Here is an 18322-nt window from a genome sequence, read left to right on the forward strand (position 1 = left end):
AAAGGTCTCAGCGGGTCGAAAGAGGTGATTGTCCCTCTCTGCTCTGCCCTTCTGAGACCCCACTTGGAGTCCTGCATCCAGGTCCAGGGCCCCCAGCACAAGAAGGATGTGGGGCTGTTAGAGCAGGTCCAGAGGAGGGCCACAAGGTTGATCAGAGGGCTGGAGCACCTCTCCTATGGAGAGAGGCTGGGAGAGCTGGGGATGTTCAGCCTGGAAAACCACTTAGAGGTGGCTTATAGAAAAGGTGGAGAGTGACTTTTTACATGAGCAGATTGTGGCAGGACAAGGGGGGATGGTTTTAAACTGAAAGAGGGGAGATTTAGATTACAGGTTAGGGAGAAATTCGCTCAGAGAGCAGCAAGGCACAGGCTGCCCAGAGAAGCTGTGGCTGCCCCATCCCTGGAGGTGTTCGAGGCCAGGCTGGATGGGGCTTTGGGCAGCCTGGTCTAATGGAAGGTGTCCCTGCCTGTGGCAGGGAGTTGGAACTAGGTGGACTTTGAGGTCTCTTCCAACCCAAGCCATTCTGTGATTCTTCAGGGTCCCCTTCAGGTGTTTCTGGTCACCTAAGGCCTGGTGAAGCAGACCTCACTGACTTAATGCTGTGGTCCTGCATCGCTCCACACAAATCCCCTCTGCACAAAAGCAGGCACATAGTTAAACAAGTCTCTTCACAATACATGAAGAGGAAAATAAATTCTTGGAGAATCATGACTGGTCCCTGAAACAGCCACATCTGACAGACCCTGTGCCAAGAACAGCAACCCCTCTGGTGCCACTTCTGGTTCAGAGAGTGCCCAAAGAGTAGCTGTTGCCTTTTTGCTTCATTTCTTTCATGGATCTGGTGTCTCTGAAAGCCTGCAACAGTCTCACGATAAACAGACAGTGTAAGCTTTTTCCTTCCTCCCATCACACAAGGTAGCACGCATCACGCCAGCTGCTGTAAGGTGGACAACCCCTTCACCTCGGGCGGGCAGTGACGCAGGACGGGCTGAGGCTGGGTAGTACAAGTGCACTGCCTGGGTCTACCTGAGGAAGTCCCTTCCCTGTCAGGGTGTTCCTACTGGGGGCAGGAGCAGGTTTTCCTGCCAGGAATGCCATTCAACCTGAGTGGTTCATCTGCCTAATGCAGGTGTGATCAGCAGGCGGCCTGCTGCTGCTGAGCACCTTGGCTCCTGTAGGTCCCGTACTGCGAGGGGCTCCGCTCTAGGGCTGGCGTCTTCAGTGTCACAGGTGGTTGGCACATCTTCTTCTCTGCTGACTGTGAGGGAGTCCTGGAGCTTCTAACTCAGACATAAACATCCCTTGTGTAGCTACGAGTCAGAAGGAGCAAGTTCCACCCCTCGTGGCGCTGCTTGTAGATGTCGATTGCATTTTGTGTGTGGTGCTGGGAGGTGAATGAGGACCTTGTGGGAACATACACGGCTCTGGGAGGTGCGCATTTCTGGGAGGCTCCGGGGCTATCTCAGGATTCAATCCAATGAACACTGCAGCCATGTAGCATTTGCTCTGGTTCCTGCACTGAAGTCAAGCTGAGCCTTGCATGAGTGTTCTTTCTAAACCAATGTATGGGGATTTTCTTAGGCTCCTGGACACTGTCTGCAATCTTCTACCTACCCTTAGCCACACTGTCTCAATCTCTCTCTCTGTGTTTTGTAGCTGAAACCCCAATTGAGGAGTTCACCCCAACCCCAGCCTTCCCAGCGCTCCAGTACCTGGAATCAGTGGATGTGGAAGGCGTTGCGTGGAGAGCAGGGCTTCGCACAGGAGACTTTCTGATTGAGGTGAGCCCGGACGCGGCAGGGAGAGTGACTGATGGCAGCCAGCAGCATCTTCGTCTGCAGCACAAGGGCCAACATCATGCACAAAATTATTTTCCTTTGTAAGGTGTTTTGAGAGCTGGGTAATAATTGCTATTGAAATGTCTGCTGCCTGGATGTCTTGATGAAAAAATGTTCTTCAGTACAATAATTCAAGCAGATACATGCTCTCTGTGCTAGAAAACGTGCTGACAGGTTCCCTTCTGCTAACTAAAATTATGGGGAAAATGGAAGTCAGAGAAAAGACTCATTAGATGTCCTCTCTGGAGGCCTGCCAGGATTCTTTTGTACTGATATTTATTACAGTTTTGCCCAATGTGGTACAAGTATTGGGGTCTACAGAGGAGAATTAGATTTAGCAAATACATAATGCTCTGCTCTTGTCTATCTCCCACATGGCACTTTTTCTTTCTTGAGAAAGTCCTGCTGGAGTCTGTGTCCTGCCTCCACTCTGCTCTAGGGTCACAGCAGACTGGGTTTGTTTAAAACAAAAGAGAAGCAAGGATTAGAGTCATTGGCAATTTCACACTTAAAAAATGGCCAATGGGTTAAGCAGCAAGTTACAGAGAGGGGGAATACAGTGTGGTACGTGCGGAGAGGTGGATACAGACACATGAAGATGGAGCCAGGCTCTTTCCAGTGGTGCCCAGGGCAGGAGCGGAGGCCCCGGGTGCAGCCTGCAGCCAAGGGGCTCCCCCTGGCCCCCAGCAGCACTTCTGGGCTGGGGGGGCTGGAGCCCTGGCACCGGGACCAGGGACTGGGGGTCTCCTCCTGGGGGGTCTCCAAACCCACCTGGGCGTGGGGCTGGGCTCTGGCTGGGGGGGCCCTGCTGGGGCTGGGGTGGGCTGGGAGGACGCTGGGTGCCTCCTGGCAGGTTCTGTGGAGTATGGCCTGCAGTCTGCCTGAGGCATGGGTGGGAGATTTGGGAGAAAACCACGGAAGGGCTCTGAAGGTGGCTCACAGGTCTCCAGCAGTGGCAGCGCTCACTTGATGCCCAGCTTGGCTGCATCGTTATTCTGTTCCTGTTTGTATTAGCGTATGCCCAGACAGCAGGGGCAGGACAGGAGGTGCTGCTAGGTGCTGTACAGAGCACACGTATGCTCAGGACCAGTGGTGATGGCCGTGATGCACCCATGGGACTACGTGAGTGCTCCAGTGCTGGTGCTCGCTGTCCCTAGGTAGGGAGATAACGCTGCAGGGACCGGTCCTTGCCTATCAGAGCTGCTTCATCTCTTAGTGAACACAGAAGAGGATAGTTCTAAGGAGTGATTTGAAAGAGAGTGATAACATTAATTTGTTAATGTGTACGGGGATTTTCATCGCTATAGGAGAGAAGTGTAGGAGAAATTACTGTGGTACTTGAAAATGAAAATTATGTTCAGAATCCAAGCCAAATGGATATAGTATGAATAGGCCAAGTCTGCATTTCTTGGAGCCAGAGAAAAGGCTGTTGCAATAAGGTGGTTAAGAAAAGATTTAAATGTCTGTGAATCACTCAGTCAAGATGTCTGCTGCTGTGCCGACATTGTAAAGGGTTCCCAGGGAGCCTGCTCCAAACGGAGCATGTATGGTGTCAGTGCAGGCAGTGGGGTGAGGCAAATCCTGCCTCTACCAAGGGAGCAATGGTCGCAGAAGAGGTGGAGTGATGCCGAATTGACACTGAGTCTGTGAAACAGCCGTGTGTGTAAGGTGGGGCTGGGAAAGGGAACGCCATGGGGAAAGCAGAGGTGAATTGTGTGGTCAGGTTTCTCGCAGCGAGTATGCAACAGTGCACACTGAACAGACTGTGTGCAGTCAGGGAAAGGACAGGCATGCCATGGGATTTTCTTTCTTATGTTTTCTCATGCAAAAACCATAAGGCTTTAAACACAGTAATGCAGTATATTACAGCTGCATTGGTCCAGTGTGAAGATAAAAGTTGTGGTTGTGTGTGGTGTAGGTGAATTTGTGAATTTGTACCAGTTGCAGAAGTGCTCCTGGGACTGGAGAAGGCGGTGGTGAGGCTTTGCTCAGCCCAGCAGCTGCAACTCATCCCACAGTCTGAAGCTTATAGTGAAAAATGGTCTTCGATGGGTGGTCATCCCTATTGTAACAGGCAGCTAGCTGCCCAGCACACCAGGATCCCCCTTCTCTGTGGGATCTTTCTACTCTGTGGGCTCTTTCTAGGAATGCTCCCTCCAGACCAAGTGCCTCAGGCTCCGTTGTGAGACTCAAAGCTGAACGAGTGGTTGTTGGAAAGCCTACATCAAGAGCAGGGGACCAGTCGTGATGTGCTGTGGTGAGGCACTGAGTGCTGCAGCCTTCGTGCAAAGTGGAAACGCCCGCAGGCGGCACCGTGCCCACGTGCACCCTGTTGCTGCCAGCAGGCAGGAGGACGTGGGGCTGTGTGCTGCTGTGAACCCACAGCTGGTGACCAGAGCAGGAAGGGGAGAAGGGGGCCATGTGCTGTGAGGGCACGGTCTTACAGCACGAACATCACCCAAAAGCTGTGAGCTGGGGGGTGCTGGCGGAGACTGCTCGACCCAAATAACCATTGCAAGCAGCGTCATCTGCATTGTTAGTGTGTCTTCTGTAGCCTCTAAAGAGACACGGTGAAACACCAATCGGCATAAACCTGACAAAATCATTACAGAGCTGCTCCTTTTTCTGATACCTAGTATTATAAACATTGTAAAGCAAGGAGGAATTTCAGATGTGTATAAAGCCTCTTGGGGTGGGATGAGCAGGTGAGTACTGCAGCACAGTAGCCTCATTGTGGCTGAGATTCACAGTCCCTATCCTCTCCCTCCCAATTTGGATGTTCAGCTGCAGAACAAGTGTATTTAGCTGGTAACCTGCCCTCAGCAGCTTACCATTTCCTTCCATCAGCTAGAGAGCTGACTTCCCCTGTGGCTGCAGGATCATTAAATCTTTTGCAAGAGGAGCAGTGAGCATGTGTGTTGTCCCTGGGAAGAAAAGCTGGAAATGGGTTCAGAATGAGCACATTACCTTTGCTGCAATGTAAAGCTACATCCCGAGAGCAATATTCAGAAGGAGAGATTCTGTGATATGGCTTGGAGCCTCATACGGGTCTCTAAGACACATTTTCATCAACCTGTCCAGGTGTATGTATTAGAGATGTGTTAAATTCAGATCAAAATTGCACGGACGTACTAGTGTTGGTGTCCTCACCTGATACTTTCTCCAGTGAAACTGGTCTCTGTTCATACTGTAAAACTTCTGCCTAATTGTGTGAAGGTGGAAAATTTCATCAGACACCTCCAGGGAGAATAGACAAAGATAATCTTGAAGCAGGAAAGTGCCAACTCCCTGGTAACAATCGGGAGCTTTAAGTCACGCAGGAAATACAAGGCCGCTGCAGCTCCAGGTTCCCAGGTTCAGCCAGCAGCAAGGTTTAGCATGTGTTCCCAGCGGGGACACGTACAGATGTACCATACACCCACAGGCACACAGCCTGCCACACAGAAGAGAAAACGCATTGCATGCTGCAGGCACAATCAGACAGGTGGCCTGACCATGTCCTCCCCACTGACTTACCAGAACGAAAGCCTGTCAACACAGACTATATGCATATATGCATACCTGGAGACAATATGGATTGCTGGTTACTGGCACCTGAGTATGTGAACCCTTGAGACCCACTCCAGTTGCTGGTGCTTGGATCTCCTGATGCACTGGACCTGCCAGAAGCTGGCCTCAGACACTTGGTCCTTCTGACCAGTGACCTCTTTACCCTCGGCTGGCTTCTTCCACATCTCCTCCCTTTATTCTCCTGTGCTTGTTCTCACCTGATTCACCATCATCCCTCCTTCTCCAGCTTTTTGTCCTTTCACTGATCTCAGCAGGTCTTGCACAATCCCAGAATGTTCCTTCTGGAAGCCCATAACATGTCCTGTGCCCCTCAGTAATGCCCCTCGGTCTGCAGGGTGGCCTGGAGAGAGCCTCCCATCAGCTCACCTGGTGGGTGTCGGGGCTGGGCTGGGGCCGAGGCTCCTCCTGTGGTAGCCCTGGGAGCAGCTGAGGCAGGGTGCTCCGTTAGCACTGGCCGGGTTATTGGGTTCCTCCACCTGCCATTGTTCTCTGCTCCTTTGTGGTTATGGTGACTAGCCTTTAATTGCGTAATCTAACAGTAACAACCCGTCATTGTGTCTGCAGGCATTACGTATTCACGTGCTCTGCCTGCTCTCCCTTTGCCACTGGGGTTTGTCTCCTGCTGATCCCAGTTTTAACAGAGCCCTGGCTGGGCTGGGCTGCCTGGCTGCCTCGTGTGTCTTTGCCTCTGAGCCTCTCCTGTCTCTGCGCTGTGGCAGAAGAAGCTGGAGCTGTGGAAGGAAGTAACCTCAGTCCTGCAATGCCATCTATCAACAGAAATTCAAGTATTAGAAGTGTGTTTAAAATTTTGCTGAGGCCTTACAGCAGCCAAGTCCCTGACCTTCCAAGAAGCATTTGCAACTCTAAAATAACATAATAGACTGGAATATCTGGCCCTTGCTCTTATTTCACAGAGATACCATCTCATTTTTTCCTTTTTTTTTTTTTGCTTCTTCTTTTTTCCTTTGTCATTCCTGAAGTCCTCTCTCTCCGGAAGCCTAAGCCTTTTCATCGTACTGGACTGAACAGGTTCATTTTTTAAATCCCAGCAAGCCATATGCATCAGTAACAAGCGCTGAACCTTCTGCTTTTGTATGTTGACTCAGCCCTTGTTTGCTGCAGCGTATTTTGGGTGGGAATCAGAACGCACTTCCGTTATTACTTGAGATTTTACCCGCTGTCTAGATTGTAAGCATGTAGGGAAACTGTAAGATGTCTGGCACCTGATTGTGAGAGGGGTGGTGGGCATCTGACACACTGAGGAGAATAAAGACAGCAGGACAGGTGGAATGCACGGATCATTTTGCATATCACACAAGCAGAACAGAGAGGTGCGTGAAGTGCAGCTTTCATGCCCATTATGAGCCTGGACAGAGCATTCCTGCCTATCTGCTGTCCTTCAGGCTGGCTGAACTCAGAACGCTGGCAGCCCCTCTGTTCTGGGTTGCTTTTGTCAGTCTTGCAGTCCTTCAGCATATTTCCATGAGCTGCTACTCACTCTAGGATGTAATTTTTCATTTACTTCATAGCCCTCTTTTCCATCCTTGGTCCTGCCATGGTGTGGTGGTTTTACTCAGCTAGGCAGCTGAACTCAATCACAACCACTCTCCTACTCCCCCTTCTCAAAGACAAAGGAGAACAAAATACGCTGGAAAGGGTTCAAGGGTTGAGATGAGGACAAGGGGATCACCCACCCATTATCATCACAGGCAAAACAGACTTAGCATAGGGAGATCGATGTCATTTATTGCCTACCACTAGCAGACTAGAACAGTGAGAAACTATAAGCAAACTAAAAACACGTGCCCCACTACATCCACCTCTTCTGTGTGATCCTCCAGCAGCACAGGGGAACAAGCAATGAGGGCTGTGGCCAGTCTATAGCACTTCGTCTCCGACGGTCCTTCTCAGTCCCTCTCTGCCCCTGCTCCCCATGGGGTCCCTCCCACGGGATGCCATCCTTCCTGAACTGATCCTACGTGATCCTACTGATCCACAGGCAGCAGATCCCAAACGGCTCCGTCCCACGGCGTCCATCCCCCAGGAGCAAACTGCTCCATCACGGGTCCCCCACGGGTGGGCAGCAGCTCCCCCCAGCCCCCTGCTCCATGTGGGCTCCTCTCCATGGGCTGCAGCTCCGGCCTGGGGCCTGCTCCTGCGGGGGCTCTCCATGGGCTGCAGCCTCCTCCAGGCCACATCCACCTGCTCCACCGGGGGCTCCTCCACCCATGGGGGGGCTGCAGCGTGGAGATCTGCTCCATGTGGGACCCATGGCTGCAGGGGGACAGCCTGCTCCACCAGGGGCCTCTCCACAACCCACAGGGGAACTTGTGCTGCCTGCCTGGAGCACCTCCTGCCTCCTGCTGCACTCACCTGGGGGCTGCAGGACTGATGCTCACTCCTCTCTCCCAGCTGCTGTTCCCCAGCAGTTTTTCTCCCCTTTCTTCAGTCTGCTCTCACAGAGGCACAGCCATCATCGTTCATTAGCTCTTCTCTGCCCAGTGGTGGGTCCCCTTTGGAGCCAGCTGGAGCTGGCCCTTATCTAACACAGGTCAGCTTCTGGACTCTTCTTACAGAAGCCATCCCTACACCCCCTCGTCTAGCAAACCTTTGCCACGTAGACCCAGTATACACGGCCACTCTGTTTGGCTTCAAACTGCATGGCTGGTTGTACTTTCAGGTGGGCATGCTCCCTGCTGTGTTCATTTACCTAGCAAGAGCCCTGAGCTTCAAAAAGTGCATCTACCCAAATTGCCAGAAAAACAGCCCAGGTGAAATTTCAGCAGTACCTGCTCAGTATCTTTGTTATCTGCTGATCCACGAACAAAAAGATCCTATTTTCAGATTCTTAACGCTAAAGTAAAAACATGAACCGAGTTAAGTGATTGTATATCCTCAGGTCAAAGGAAGAGCACCGGTTCATCACCAGTGAAAAGGCCATGCTCTCTTCTTAGTGACGAACCTGCCCTGTCTGTGGTGAGTGTGGTTCAGCTCAGCCACAGGCAGGCCTGACTGTCGTGTTGGTTGGTAGGGGCTGCTCGGGGATGTGAAGGGACAGAAAGTTCCAGGGCTTCTGCTTGCTTAGGGCAGACAGATCAGAGGCATTGAGCTCTGCCCTTGATCTTCCAGCACTGAGATCACCACCTCCCACGCTATTTCTATGTATAGAAATAACTGGATAAGTAACCTCAGTGTTTACTCAGCATCTCCCTAACTGTACTTCCATCACATGTGCTCCAAGTAGAGTGGTTGGAAGCCAACTCTCACATGAAGCTGTGTGGCTGATTTTCTCTGGTTAGCTTGGCTGACACTGGCTTGTCAATGTTCTTGTTCACATTTCCAGGTGCCAGCATTTCCTGGGGCACTCTAATTTCCTAAATACAGCTGCGGTCCTATTACCCACAGGGCTGCTGTGACAACAGAGTTGCGGGTGATCTCAATTCCCTGCCTTTGGTAGAGATCTGTGGTGGGATTCATCTCGCCTCTCTTCAGGCTGCACGTACCTGGGTGGCTACATCTGGGAGCCTTGTCTAGGCTGCCAATTCTGTCTGCAGAATCCAAATAAATGTGATAGTGGAATTCAGGGAGTAATTAATTCATCTGACCTAACCTGAGGTCTGCCTTAGGATGTGACATATTGTACTCAAGGTCTGCCAGGTTCACTGACCAGCTCTTCCCTGTCTGGACAGGGATTGCAGGGCAATTTTTCTGGGGTAGGTGCCCATTTTATAGACAGCACATTCTGTCAAGTGAATCCCAGCACTGCAGACTCTTGGCAAAAAGCACATTTTCTGTAGCACTGCAGGTGAGAAATACCAAACATGAAGCCGCTCCGTGGAGCACTCAGTATGTGCTCTCTGTGCTGTCGGGGGTTTCTCTCAGAGGAACTGCTGACCTTGGAGTGTTACCGACGCTGTGAATATAGCTGGATGTGCAATCACCACAGGTATTTCTTGGGATTATGGGTGGCAAAGCCCTGACAAGAAACCAGCAGTGCCTCTCTAGGGTGACTTCAGAGACTTCCGTGGTGTCTGTACACTTTGAGGTGCTGACCTCTCTGGAGACTCAGAAGTGATCCTGAGGTAGCCGTGATTTGGTGATGTTTGCAGTCTTCCACCAGCACACATGGAGGAAAGAAACCCCTCCTGATACAACACTTAACCTTTGGAGGTTCAGCCTTTGGACATGTTTCTGAGCATGATCTTTCCATTGCCTCAGGAAGAGATCTGGTTCGTTTCCCCCATCTCATTCTCTCAGTGCAGTCAGTCTGGCTCACAGAAGTCATCTCCAGTTCATGGTGGGCCAAGAACTTCAGTAGCACAAGGTTTCATCACAGTGCTAAGGCTTGCCTCAAGATCATCACTGCAGAGGCCATCGTTTTTGGTGTGTTAAGCCATATTCCAGTAGGCAAGGGTGTTGTGCCATACACCCAACCCTGTGCTACTCATCTAGGCCTGGCTTTATCTTGTGCATATTCCAGAAAGCCACACTGTGACTGTTCATCAACTGTACTTACATGGTGGTATAACTTGACCAGTCTCTGCAAGGAATATGCATTTTATTTTACTTCCCATCACGCAGAGTTGTCTTGCTGCAGACTTTCTGGTGACTTGTTGTGGGGCTGCACCACTCTGCTCCTAAGGTCCAAGTCCAGCCTGGATGCCCCAAGGCAGTTTGTGGCTGCTGGCTGTGCTCATTCCATTATCTGCTACTTCCCGAAGAGTTTGGCTCACTGATCTCCAGGTGCCTTGCAAGTAGTTATAGGCTGATTTTTTTTATTTTTTTATATTTTTTGGTCATGTGAACTGGGCCCAGATCCTTCTTCCTTTCTGGTCTGGACCACCTTCCCTTTGTGGCTGCTTTCCAGGAATTATGTGCCAGCAATTCCCTAAGTAAGCCACTGTCTGTCCTGGACCTCAGGATCCTAATTCTGCTACTCACCTTTCCAGCCTTCCTCCAGATCCTGAACACAGCCCTCTGGCAGTTCCTGCAGCCCCAGCTGCCCTGTGTTCACATTCACCACCAGTTTTCCCCTGTTGGTGGGCAGCAAGTAAAGCAGGGTCAGCTCTGACAACCCCCTCCAGTGTTCATGTTAGCAGATTGTCACCAGTGGTCTGGGACCCTCCTGGATTCCAGTGATTCATTGTCTTCCCAGCAGATGTCCGGGTAGTCAGAATCGTGGAGAGGATGAGGGCTTGCGAGACTTCCCTAGCTGGTTGTGGACAGCCTCAGCCACCACCTCCTCTTGGGTATCTGTAACAGACCCAGCATCCCTCCCCTTCCCTGCCTGGACCCAGAGGCTCTCAGGAGGCACCGCTGTGCCTTCACACTGCAGCTCAGTGCAGTCAGGAGCTCCATCACATGGGGACACCTCCCTGTCCTTCCCGAACAGCCTACAGGCAGCTGTGGCCACCTCCTGATGAATGAGGGCTGTCCTCAGTGACTCTCAGTGAGTCTAACCATTTCGTAGCCCTGGGACCACACCAGGATGTGTAGTTCTTTCTGCTTGCTGTCCATGCTCTGGGAACCTGAATGAACCTGGTCTCCGGATGCTCAGTCCTCTGGGCAAGAATATGAATGTCCCCTATGGACCTTTTCCTCCATACCTGTCTAATCTGTGGGCTCAGGTCCCCATTCTCTGATGAACTTAATTTAAAATCCTTCTTTTCACATCAGCAAGTGTGCTCACAAAGGTGTTCTTCTCTTTCGTGGTCACAGAGACTTTCTCTTCCTGGTAGTCCTCCATCATCCTTAAGATGGTGCCTGGAGGCACCTGGATCAAGGAAGCTGAATTGTACCTGGCAGCATCAGATGCAAACCAGACATTGGTTTGGTGGATGTGTGCACTCCTCAGCAGCTCTTTCTTTCAACCAGAAGAGTTTTTGCAAACAGACTCAGTTGACAACACAACTGGAACATGCTCTTGCTGTATTTCCATCACCCTTGGCCACAAAGCCCTGTAGTCCCATTTGAGCTGCAGGTTTTTCCTGGGTGTATCACCAGTACGCCTTCCCTGTGACAGTAACGTTGACTAGGGTAATGAGCAAAGTCATAAATAAGGTTCCCACCTTTTTGCAGGAAAGCGTCACCCAGCAGAACTGAACTGTGTCTGGTTCCTTGCCTGAGCTTTGTCCTTTTAAGTCAGAGCTCTCTCCATTTTCAAATACTCTCCATTTGACAGAATCATGGGGGAAGATGCCCTCATCTCCTGTGGGTTGCAGCAGAGGTATCTGAGAAGGGAGGATCTGAGTGCAAAGGCTGTCTTACTGAGAGCAGCACAGTGGAAGACTGTGTGTGGTAGCTGGGGTGGAACTGCCAGCAGCTCTCCAGGGTTTCAGCAGGGCTCGTGTCCTCCAGGTTGCCTTTGAGAGGTGTCTCCATTCTGAAGGTTGTCGTGTACCACACTAACATTGCCAGTGCTGCAGCCTGCACGTGAGACACAGGGTTGGGGAGAGCAGTGCTGTAGTCTCCCTGGCTGGGAACTCAGTCTCCTGTTGCAGCTTCTTCACTTGGTGATGCTGCATGGCAGACCCATGGAGGAAGGATGCACGTAAATAGGAGAATTGAAGGAGAAGGGAAGGTTACCTGATCAGGACTGCATTTTCCTAGGAATACGGATCCAGTGCACGTTTTCTGGGCCCTTTCACTTGGAACTGGAAGGTTTGGCAAAAGTATAGGAGTGGGGTGGGCTCTTCCCTTTCATGCTACATTCAGACAGACTGGGACAGCAAATCCTACAGATACTGCTAAGGCATAAAGTGTCGGTGCTTGAGCCCTTGGATGTGCATACATCAGAGTTTGAAGTGCTTGTGGACAATGCTCTGGTTATTGGCAGATAATCTTTAAAAGGCAGGAGGAGTGGATGTGGATGTTAGAATATCATCTAGCTGGGTGAAATGCAGGAGTATGAAGATGTGCTGCTTCTTGAGGGAAGCTTTCAAACTGCAAAGATAAAGGGGTCGTGCAGAGCTCAGCAGTGGGCTTTGTGAGATATCTCTGAATGAAGCAGAATTTGAGCCTGGTAGATACTGCATAGGGCACCCAAATGACTGCCTTTCCATGCTCAGCACCAGAACAAAATGCACACGGGCAATTACACTTATGCAATTAGTGCTCACCTGCCTAATGGAGTCAGTGGGACGACATCAGGCAGGGGAAGTGCCACAGGTATGGGACTAGCTGTATAACGAAGGGTATAATGTCAAAGCTTTGACCTATCAGGGCATGGGATTTTGGAAGTCTTCTCTTATCTAACCAGTACTCAAGAATACTGTCTGCAGTATTTAGCCTTCTTTACCTTCCTCTGAGCCTGGCCATCTTTAGATACTTGGATTTTTCCTTGAGGAGCCTGTAAGTAGTGATGTAAACAGCCTTTGGAAGTACATTTTCATTTTATACATGCATATGTGCATATACGCACAAAACTTACGGACATCAAATACAAATATGGATATAAAGCTGTGGATATTTTCATTATATATGTCTATGCTACACAGTTGTACAAAAGCATTGTTAGAATAAAAGAAAATTGAAATTAATGATTGACCTGGGATATGACTGCCCAAACAGTCAGGTGTGTAGACCTCTGCCTGGTCTGGGGTTGTGCCTGTTTGGTACTGATAAGACCCTGTTGGCTGCCTTTCCATATGGGTAAGGAGAAAACCACATGTCAGAAGTTGGTTGAGCCAGGGAGCATTTTCTGAATACCTCTTCTGTCACTCGTGAAATATTCTTGGTGTAAGATACTGTAATCTCGTATTAATTTCATTTGACATGATAAAAAAAAAAAAAAAAAAGAATTGATGGCTCTGATAAAAATGTGCAGGAGTAGTAGTAGATCTGATGGTCGTGATCTGCTTTAACTTACATGTGCGGAGCATGTCAGCAACCTGTGAGCTTCTACTGAGGATGGGAGAGTGTCATTTTTCTGAATCTCAGTTTTTGATATTTGGGTATATCAATTTTACATAATGAAGAAAATCTACAGGTTATTTGAGGACGCATTGCTAAATGCAGCCCAAAAGTCAGGAGAAGAAAAAAAAACTGCTGGGCAAGACATCGCCCCTCTTCAGTGAGATAATGAAGGAGCAGTTAAATATTACTTATAGCCACAGTATCCCCTTCTTACTGGAAAGGTTAGCAAGTAAAAGGGAAGGAAATGCAGATAATTTGAGCTAAAGTACGTAGGAGGTTGATAAGGGAAGCCAAAGGAAATATCAAAGGCCAATATGTAAAAATAATAAGAAATTTTTAAGCATTAGAGGCAAAAAAAAAAAAAAATCTGGTAGAGATCCATTTCTATATGCAAATGATAAAATTGCATATTCTGGTGAAAAAAAAAAAAAAAAAGTAAAAATGTTCTGTTCTGAGTTTGGAACAAATCAGGAGGATGTATCTATCCATATGATGTGCTTGGAACAGAAAGTTTCCCAGCTGTAACCAAGGAGAAAGTGAGATAGTATTTGCTAAAAATAAACATACTCAAATTAACAGTCTTGAATAACATATACCCAAGTGTCTAAAAGAGCCTTGCTGAGGAGTTGTCTGAACCACTGATGTTAATACCTCAAAATCTTGCTAATCTATGAAATTTCAAAGAGCTGGTAGAGGGCTGTTGCTATTCTAATATTCTGAAGGTATAAAATAGGTGATTCAGGAAACTGCAGCTTGTTTAGATCAACACCAGTGCTGCATAAAATAAAGAACAATTTGGAACACGACAAAGAATTAGGGAAGGAAAATACAGGTAGTAAAATACAGGGTGGTTCCATGGAAAGTGGAAATAAACCTGCTGTCCTTTCTTGACAGCGTCATAGGACTGGTTAAAGTGAAGACTGCGTTTACATAGCATGTTTTGACTTCCTTAATAGCCATGTGATTTGTGTATAAATAAACGTACATTAAGTGGAATTAACAGAGAGAGTATGGCTTAGATTCTTTACAAAATCATTCAGTGGTGCATTTCAGAGAGCATCTGCTAAGGAGAAGGTACCAGTGCGTGGAGCCATTCCCAACCAGGCTTCAGTTTTTGATTCCTGCAGCTCAACACTTCTATCACTGTTTCAAAATAGTGACAAAGAAGCTGCATTTGTAAGGACTGAAGGTGTCACAAATGGTGGGGGAATAGCTACCTGTAAAGTCACTGCTGCAGAATGGTCGGGCTTTCCTGACGAAGCAGCCATATTCCAGCAGCCCATGCAATGTAACGTGTCTGCAAGCAAGGATTGCAGGTTACACAGTATGAGATTACCCTGGAAAATGTAATTCAGCAAAAGACATGGGTTTCTCCAAGATAATTGTGTTAACATTAGCTGATTGCGTGGGATGTGGCAGAGATGTTTTGTTTGTATATGTAAAGGATAAGCTTTAAGAGTTATGTGAACTTACATATCTAGTTGCAGCTTTGGAAGATTACTAAAGCATTACTTTGTGCAAGTAAGGAATTTACACCACAGGATGAATCTGAAGTTACTGAGTGGAATTCGAACAAGGGCCTCAAAGTGATTCACAACATGAAAAAAGGCTTGGGAGGCTTAAGGAGTCCATCTTGTTCAGCACATGAAGGCAGGAGCCCTGGTGCACAGGTGTTTAATTCTTGGAATCGGAGTGGTTTGGGTTGGAAGGGACCTTAAAGATCACCCAGCCCACCCCCTGCCATGGGCAGGGTCATCTTAAACTCGATGAGGTTTGAGTTCCATTGCCTGGTTTGTGGGGGGTCTGTTCTGGGGATCCTGCTCATGGCAGGTCTCCGTGTATATACAGAAGTTCCCCTGGATAACTGTGATCATGAATTTCAGCAAAATCCCATTTCAAAGCATTTCTGCACCAGTACATGCTATGCCCAGAGAATGAGATTGCCTGGGAGGCATGGGAAAGAATTTAGAGCTCAAGTTCCCAAAAGGAGTGACTTAGGATCTGGAGTATCTTGGAAGCTTTCTCCAGCATGAGAGTTTTGAAACACTGAAGGGACAAAGTTGGCAATCAGAACATGCAGTGGCATCCAGGTTTGTTCCTGCTGGTGAAGATTTATGGCCCTGGGTTCTGTCTAGCAGTCTGCATCTCCTGGTTGTTGGACCAGGTGTTCTCCTGGTAGAAGGACATAACAGAGCTCTGCAGAAGAACCTTATTTCAGGCTTCAGAGCTGACATTCCTCTAAGAAACTCTTCTTATTCCTGGGAATTTGCACTACTGTGGTGATTTATTGTCAGGTCAGCCTTCTCACCTACTTGCACTCACATACTGCAAGGTACAGACAGATACCACGTAAGGAAGGTACAGATACCACATCATGCATAAGTGTGGTCCTTTCAGTCTTTCTTCAGAACTCAGCCCTTCTAATTTAAATTAACAATGTGCATTTCTCCAAACTGCTTCTCACTGGTTCATATCTTTTGGGTAATTAAGAGTCCAGAATCCTAGAATCATTAAGGTTGGAAGAGACCCCCAAGATCATCTGGTCCAACCATCCCTCTACCACCAATGTCACCACCAAACCATGTCCTTAAGCACCACGTCCAACCTCTCCTTGAACACCCCCAGGGACGGTGACTCCACCACCTCCCTGGACAACCCGTCCCAATGCCTGACTGCTCTTTCTGAGCAGAAATGTCTCCTAATTTCTAACCTGAACCTCCCCTGGTGCAATTTGAGGCCATTCCCTCTGGTCCTATTACAGTTACCTGTGAGAAGAGGCTGACCCCCAGCTCCCCACACCCTCCTTTCAGGCAGTTGTAGAGAGCAATAAGGTCTGCCCTGAGCCTCCCCGTCTCCAGACCAAACACCCCAGCTCCCTCAGCTGCTCCTCACAGGACTTGTGTCCCAGGCCCTTCACCAGCATCGTAGCCCAGAGCTGAACGCAGGCTCCAGGTGGGGTATCAAGAGAGTGGAGCAGAGGGGACAATCCCCTCCCTGCCCTGCTGCCCTGCTGCTGGTGCAGCCCAGGGTACGGTTGGCTTTCTCCTGTGACAGATTGCTGAAGTTTTGTATCCTTGTCAACCGCTGAAAGGGATTAGACTGAAAGTATGAAATGCCCTGCTGGGCCGGATTAATGGTCCATTAGCTCAGTTCCCTGGCTGTGACAGGAGCATTAGAAGATGCTCTTAAGGAGAGCATGTGTGCCTGGCCATTTTGGGTTGTCCATTCCCGCATGCCTTCCAGCATCCAACATCATTGTTCTGGGGACATTAGCAGGAATGATCCTGCTCAGTCCTGTTAGTATCTGTGCATGGATCTGCCCTCCAGGTCTTCATCTAATCTCTTTCTGAATCTGACAGCACTGTCTACCTCCATGGCCTCCCATTCCATGAATCCGGAAGACCAGTGCCTGCTGTGTAAAGAAGGCTTGCTTTGTCTGTTGACAGACTCGCTTTGTCTGTATCTGGTCTGCCACTAGTTTCATTGTGAGCCCTCTCCTTCTAATGCTGCACCATTTGGTGAAGAGCAGATCTGCATTTACAGTATCCACTGCCTTGGCTGGCTTTGTAAGCCTTGGCCGTGTGTCTCTCTGAGCCTTCTCCTCTCCAAGCTGGAGAGTCCCAGCATTCTCAGCCTCTCATCGTAGGGCAGTTGCTCCATCCCTATTTTAGCTGTCCTTCCCGGACCTTCTCTAGCTCCACCACTTCCCCCTTGAGATGCTGATCCAGAACCACACACAGCTCTGAAGGCTTGCATGTGCAGGATCAGCATAGCCCCAAATGGCATTGCCTGCCTTCTTTCCATCTCTATTCTGATATATTTTGTTGGTTAGTGGTGGTTTTTTTGGCTGCTGTTGTGCACCATGCCCATGATTTTGAGAGCCGTCAGCATCAGCTCCAAAACCTTTCTGGAGCTGTACCCACCAACTCCATGTTCAGCATTGTGTAGCATGGTTCCGATGGATCTTCCCTAAAAGCAGTACTTTGCATTTATCTTCATGGTGACCCATTTGCCACCTTATGCACATTTATTCAGCCTGGGGGTCCTCCTGGATTTCATCAGCATTGTTGCATCGTTTGGCTACTCAAAAAATAGTTGCATCAGTTTATAGTGGCCACAGACTTTGACATAGCATCCTCAGATTTCTGAGCATGGATGTTTTGTAGCCACTTTCTGCATGGTTTGATTCTTGATTTGGCTTTCTTCCAGGCCAAAAGTGTATCTCCAAGAGCTGGGCATCCTCGTCAGGCAGCTGTGTCCAAGAAACTGGAAGTTTTTCTCGACTGATGGATCAAAACTAGTCATGTTTCTACCACTGTGTGTCTGATCTTTCCCATTCTGACACACCTCCCCGTTTGATGGCCAGCAAGTGCTTGGAGTGTTTAATTCAAGGGGAGGACTCCCAGCTGCCAGTCCTGAAAATTAATATCTGCACTTCACAGACTGGGACCAAAAACTGATTTTTGTGTGTGTCTCAGGCGATTCCCGTGTGTCACTCGAACGTCGTCAGACAGCCCAGGGCTGTCTGCATGACAGGGATCCTCCGTGCAGTGGGTCTGTTCAGAGAGATGAAACAGTTTGCTTTGTTCATTTCGCTGCCTCCTCTTTTTGTCTAAGTACTTTTCTTCCTCCTGTGGGAGATGGTATTGTGCTCCTGAGAATGCATTTCTGACGTTTCAGTCTTGCTGGAAGGCGGGGGGATGTCTTGGCTAAGATATTCTCCGGGTTCAGCAGATCAGCATCATCAGCAAACCGCAGCCTCTTCTCCCTGCCAGGCGCCTCACGCCGGAGGTCTCTGGCTGTTGTGGCTTCATCCAGCAGCCTGCAGGTAGGCTGAAAGGTGCTGTCTGCTGCCAGATCTCCCCACTGCTGAGCGGTATCCTGAACCACTGGCTTGCTAATGAGACCTCAGCTCCTTATAGGTTATAAAACCAGCTCTGTGGTCTTGGAACATGCAGCTTGCCGTGCCATACTGAGTCGATGCAGTTTTGAATTTATGG

General features: G+C 49.1%; 1 protein-coding gene across 1 annotated transcript in view; it reads left to right on the forward strand.

Moving 5' to 3' along the window:
- The window catches only part of SHANK3 (SH3 and multiple ankyrin repeat domains 3), a 346038-nt gene that overhangs the window by 274972 nt on the left and 52744 nt on the right, over positions 1 to 18322 (forward strand). Inside the window, exon 17 of the mRNA XM_032196507.1 lies at positions 1657 to 1781. Coding sequence (XP_032052398.1) covers positions 1657 to 1781 — 125 coding nt within the window. The remainder of the gene's footprint in view (positions 1 to 1656; positions 1782 to 18322) is intronic.

The sequence above is a fragment of the Aythya fuligula genome, chromosome 1, assembly GCF_009819795.1.
Source record: "Aythya fuligula isolate bAytFul2 chromosome 1, bAytFul2.pri, whole genome shotgun sequence".
In the NCBI taxonomy this organism is placed as follows: domain Eukaryota; kingdom Metazoa; phylum Chordata; class Aves; order Anseriformes; family Anatidae; genus Aythya; species Aythya fuligula.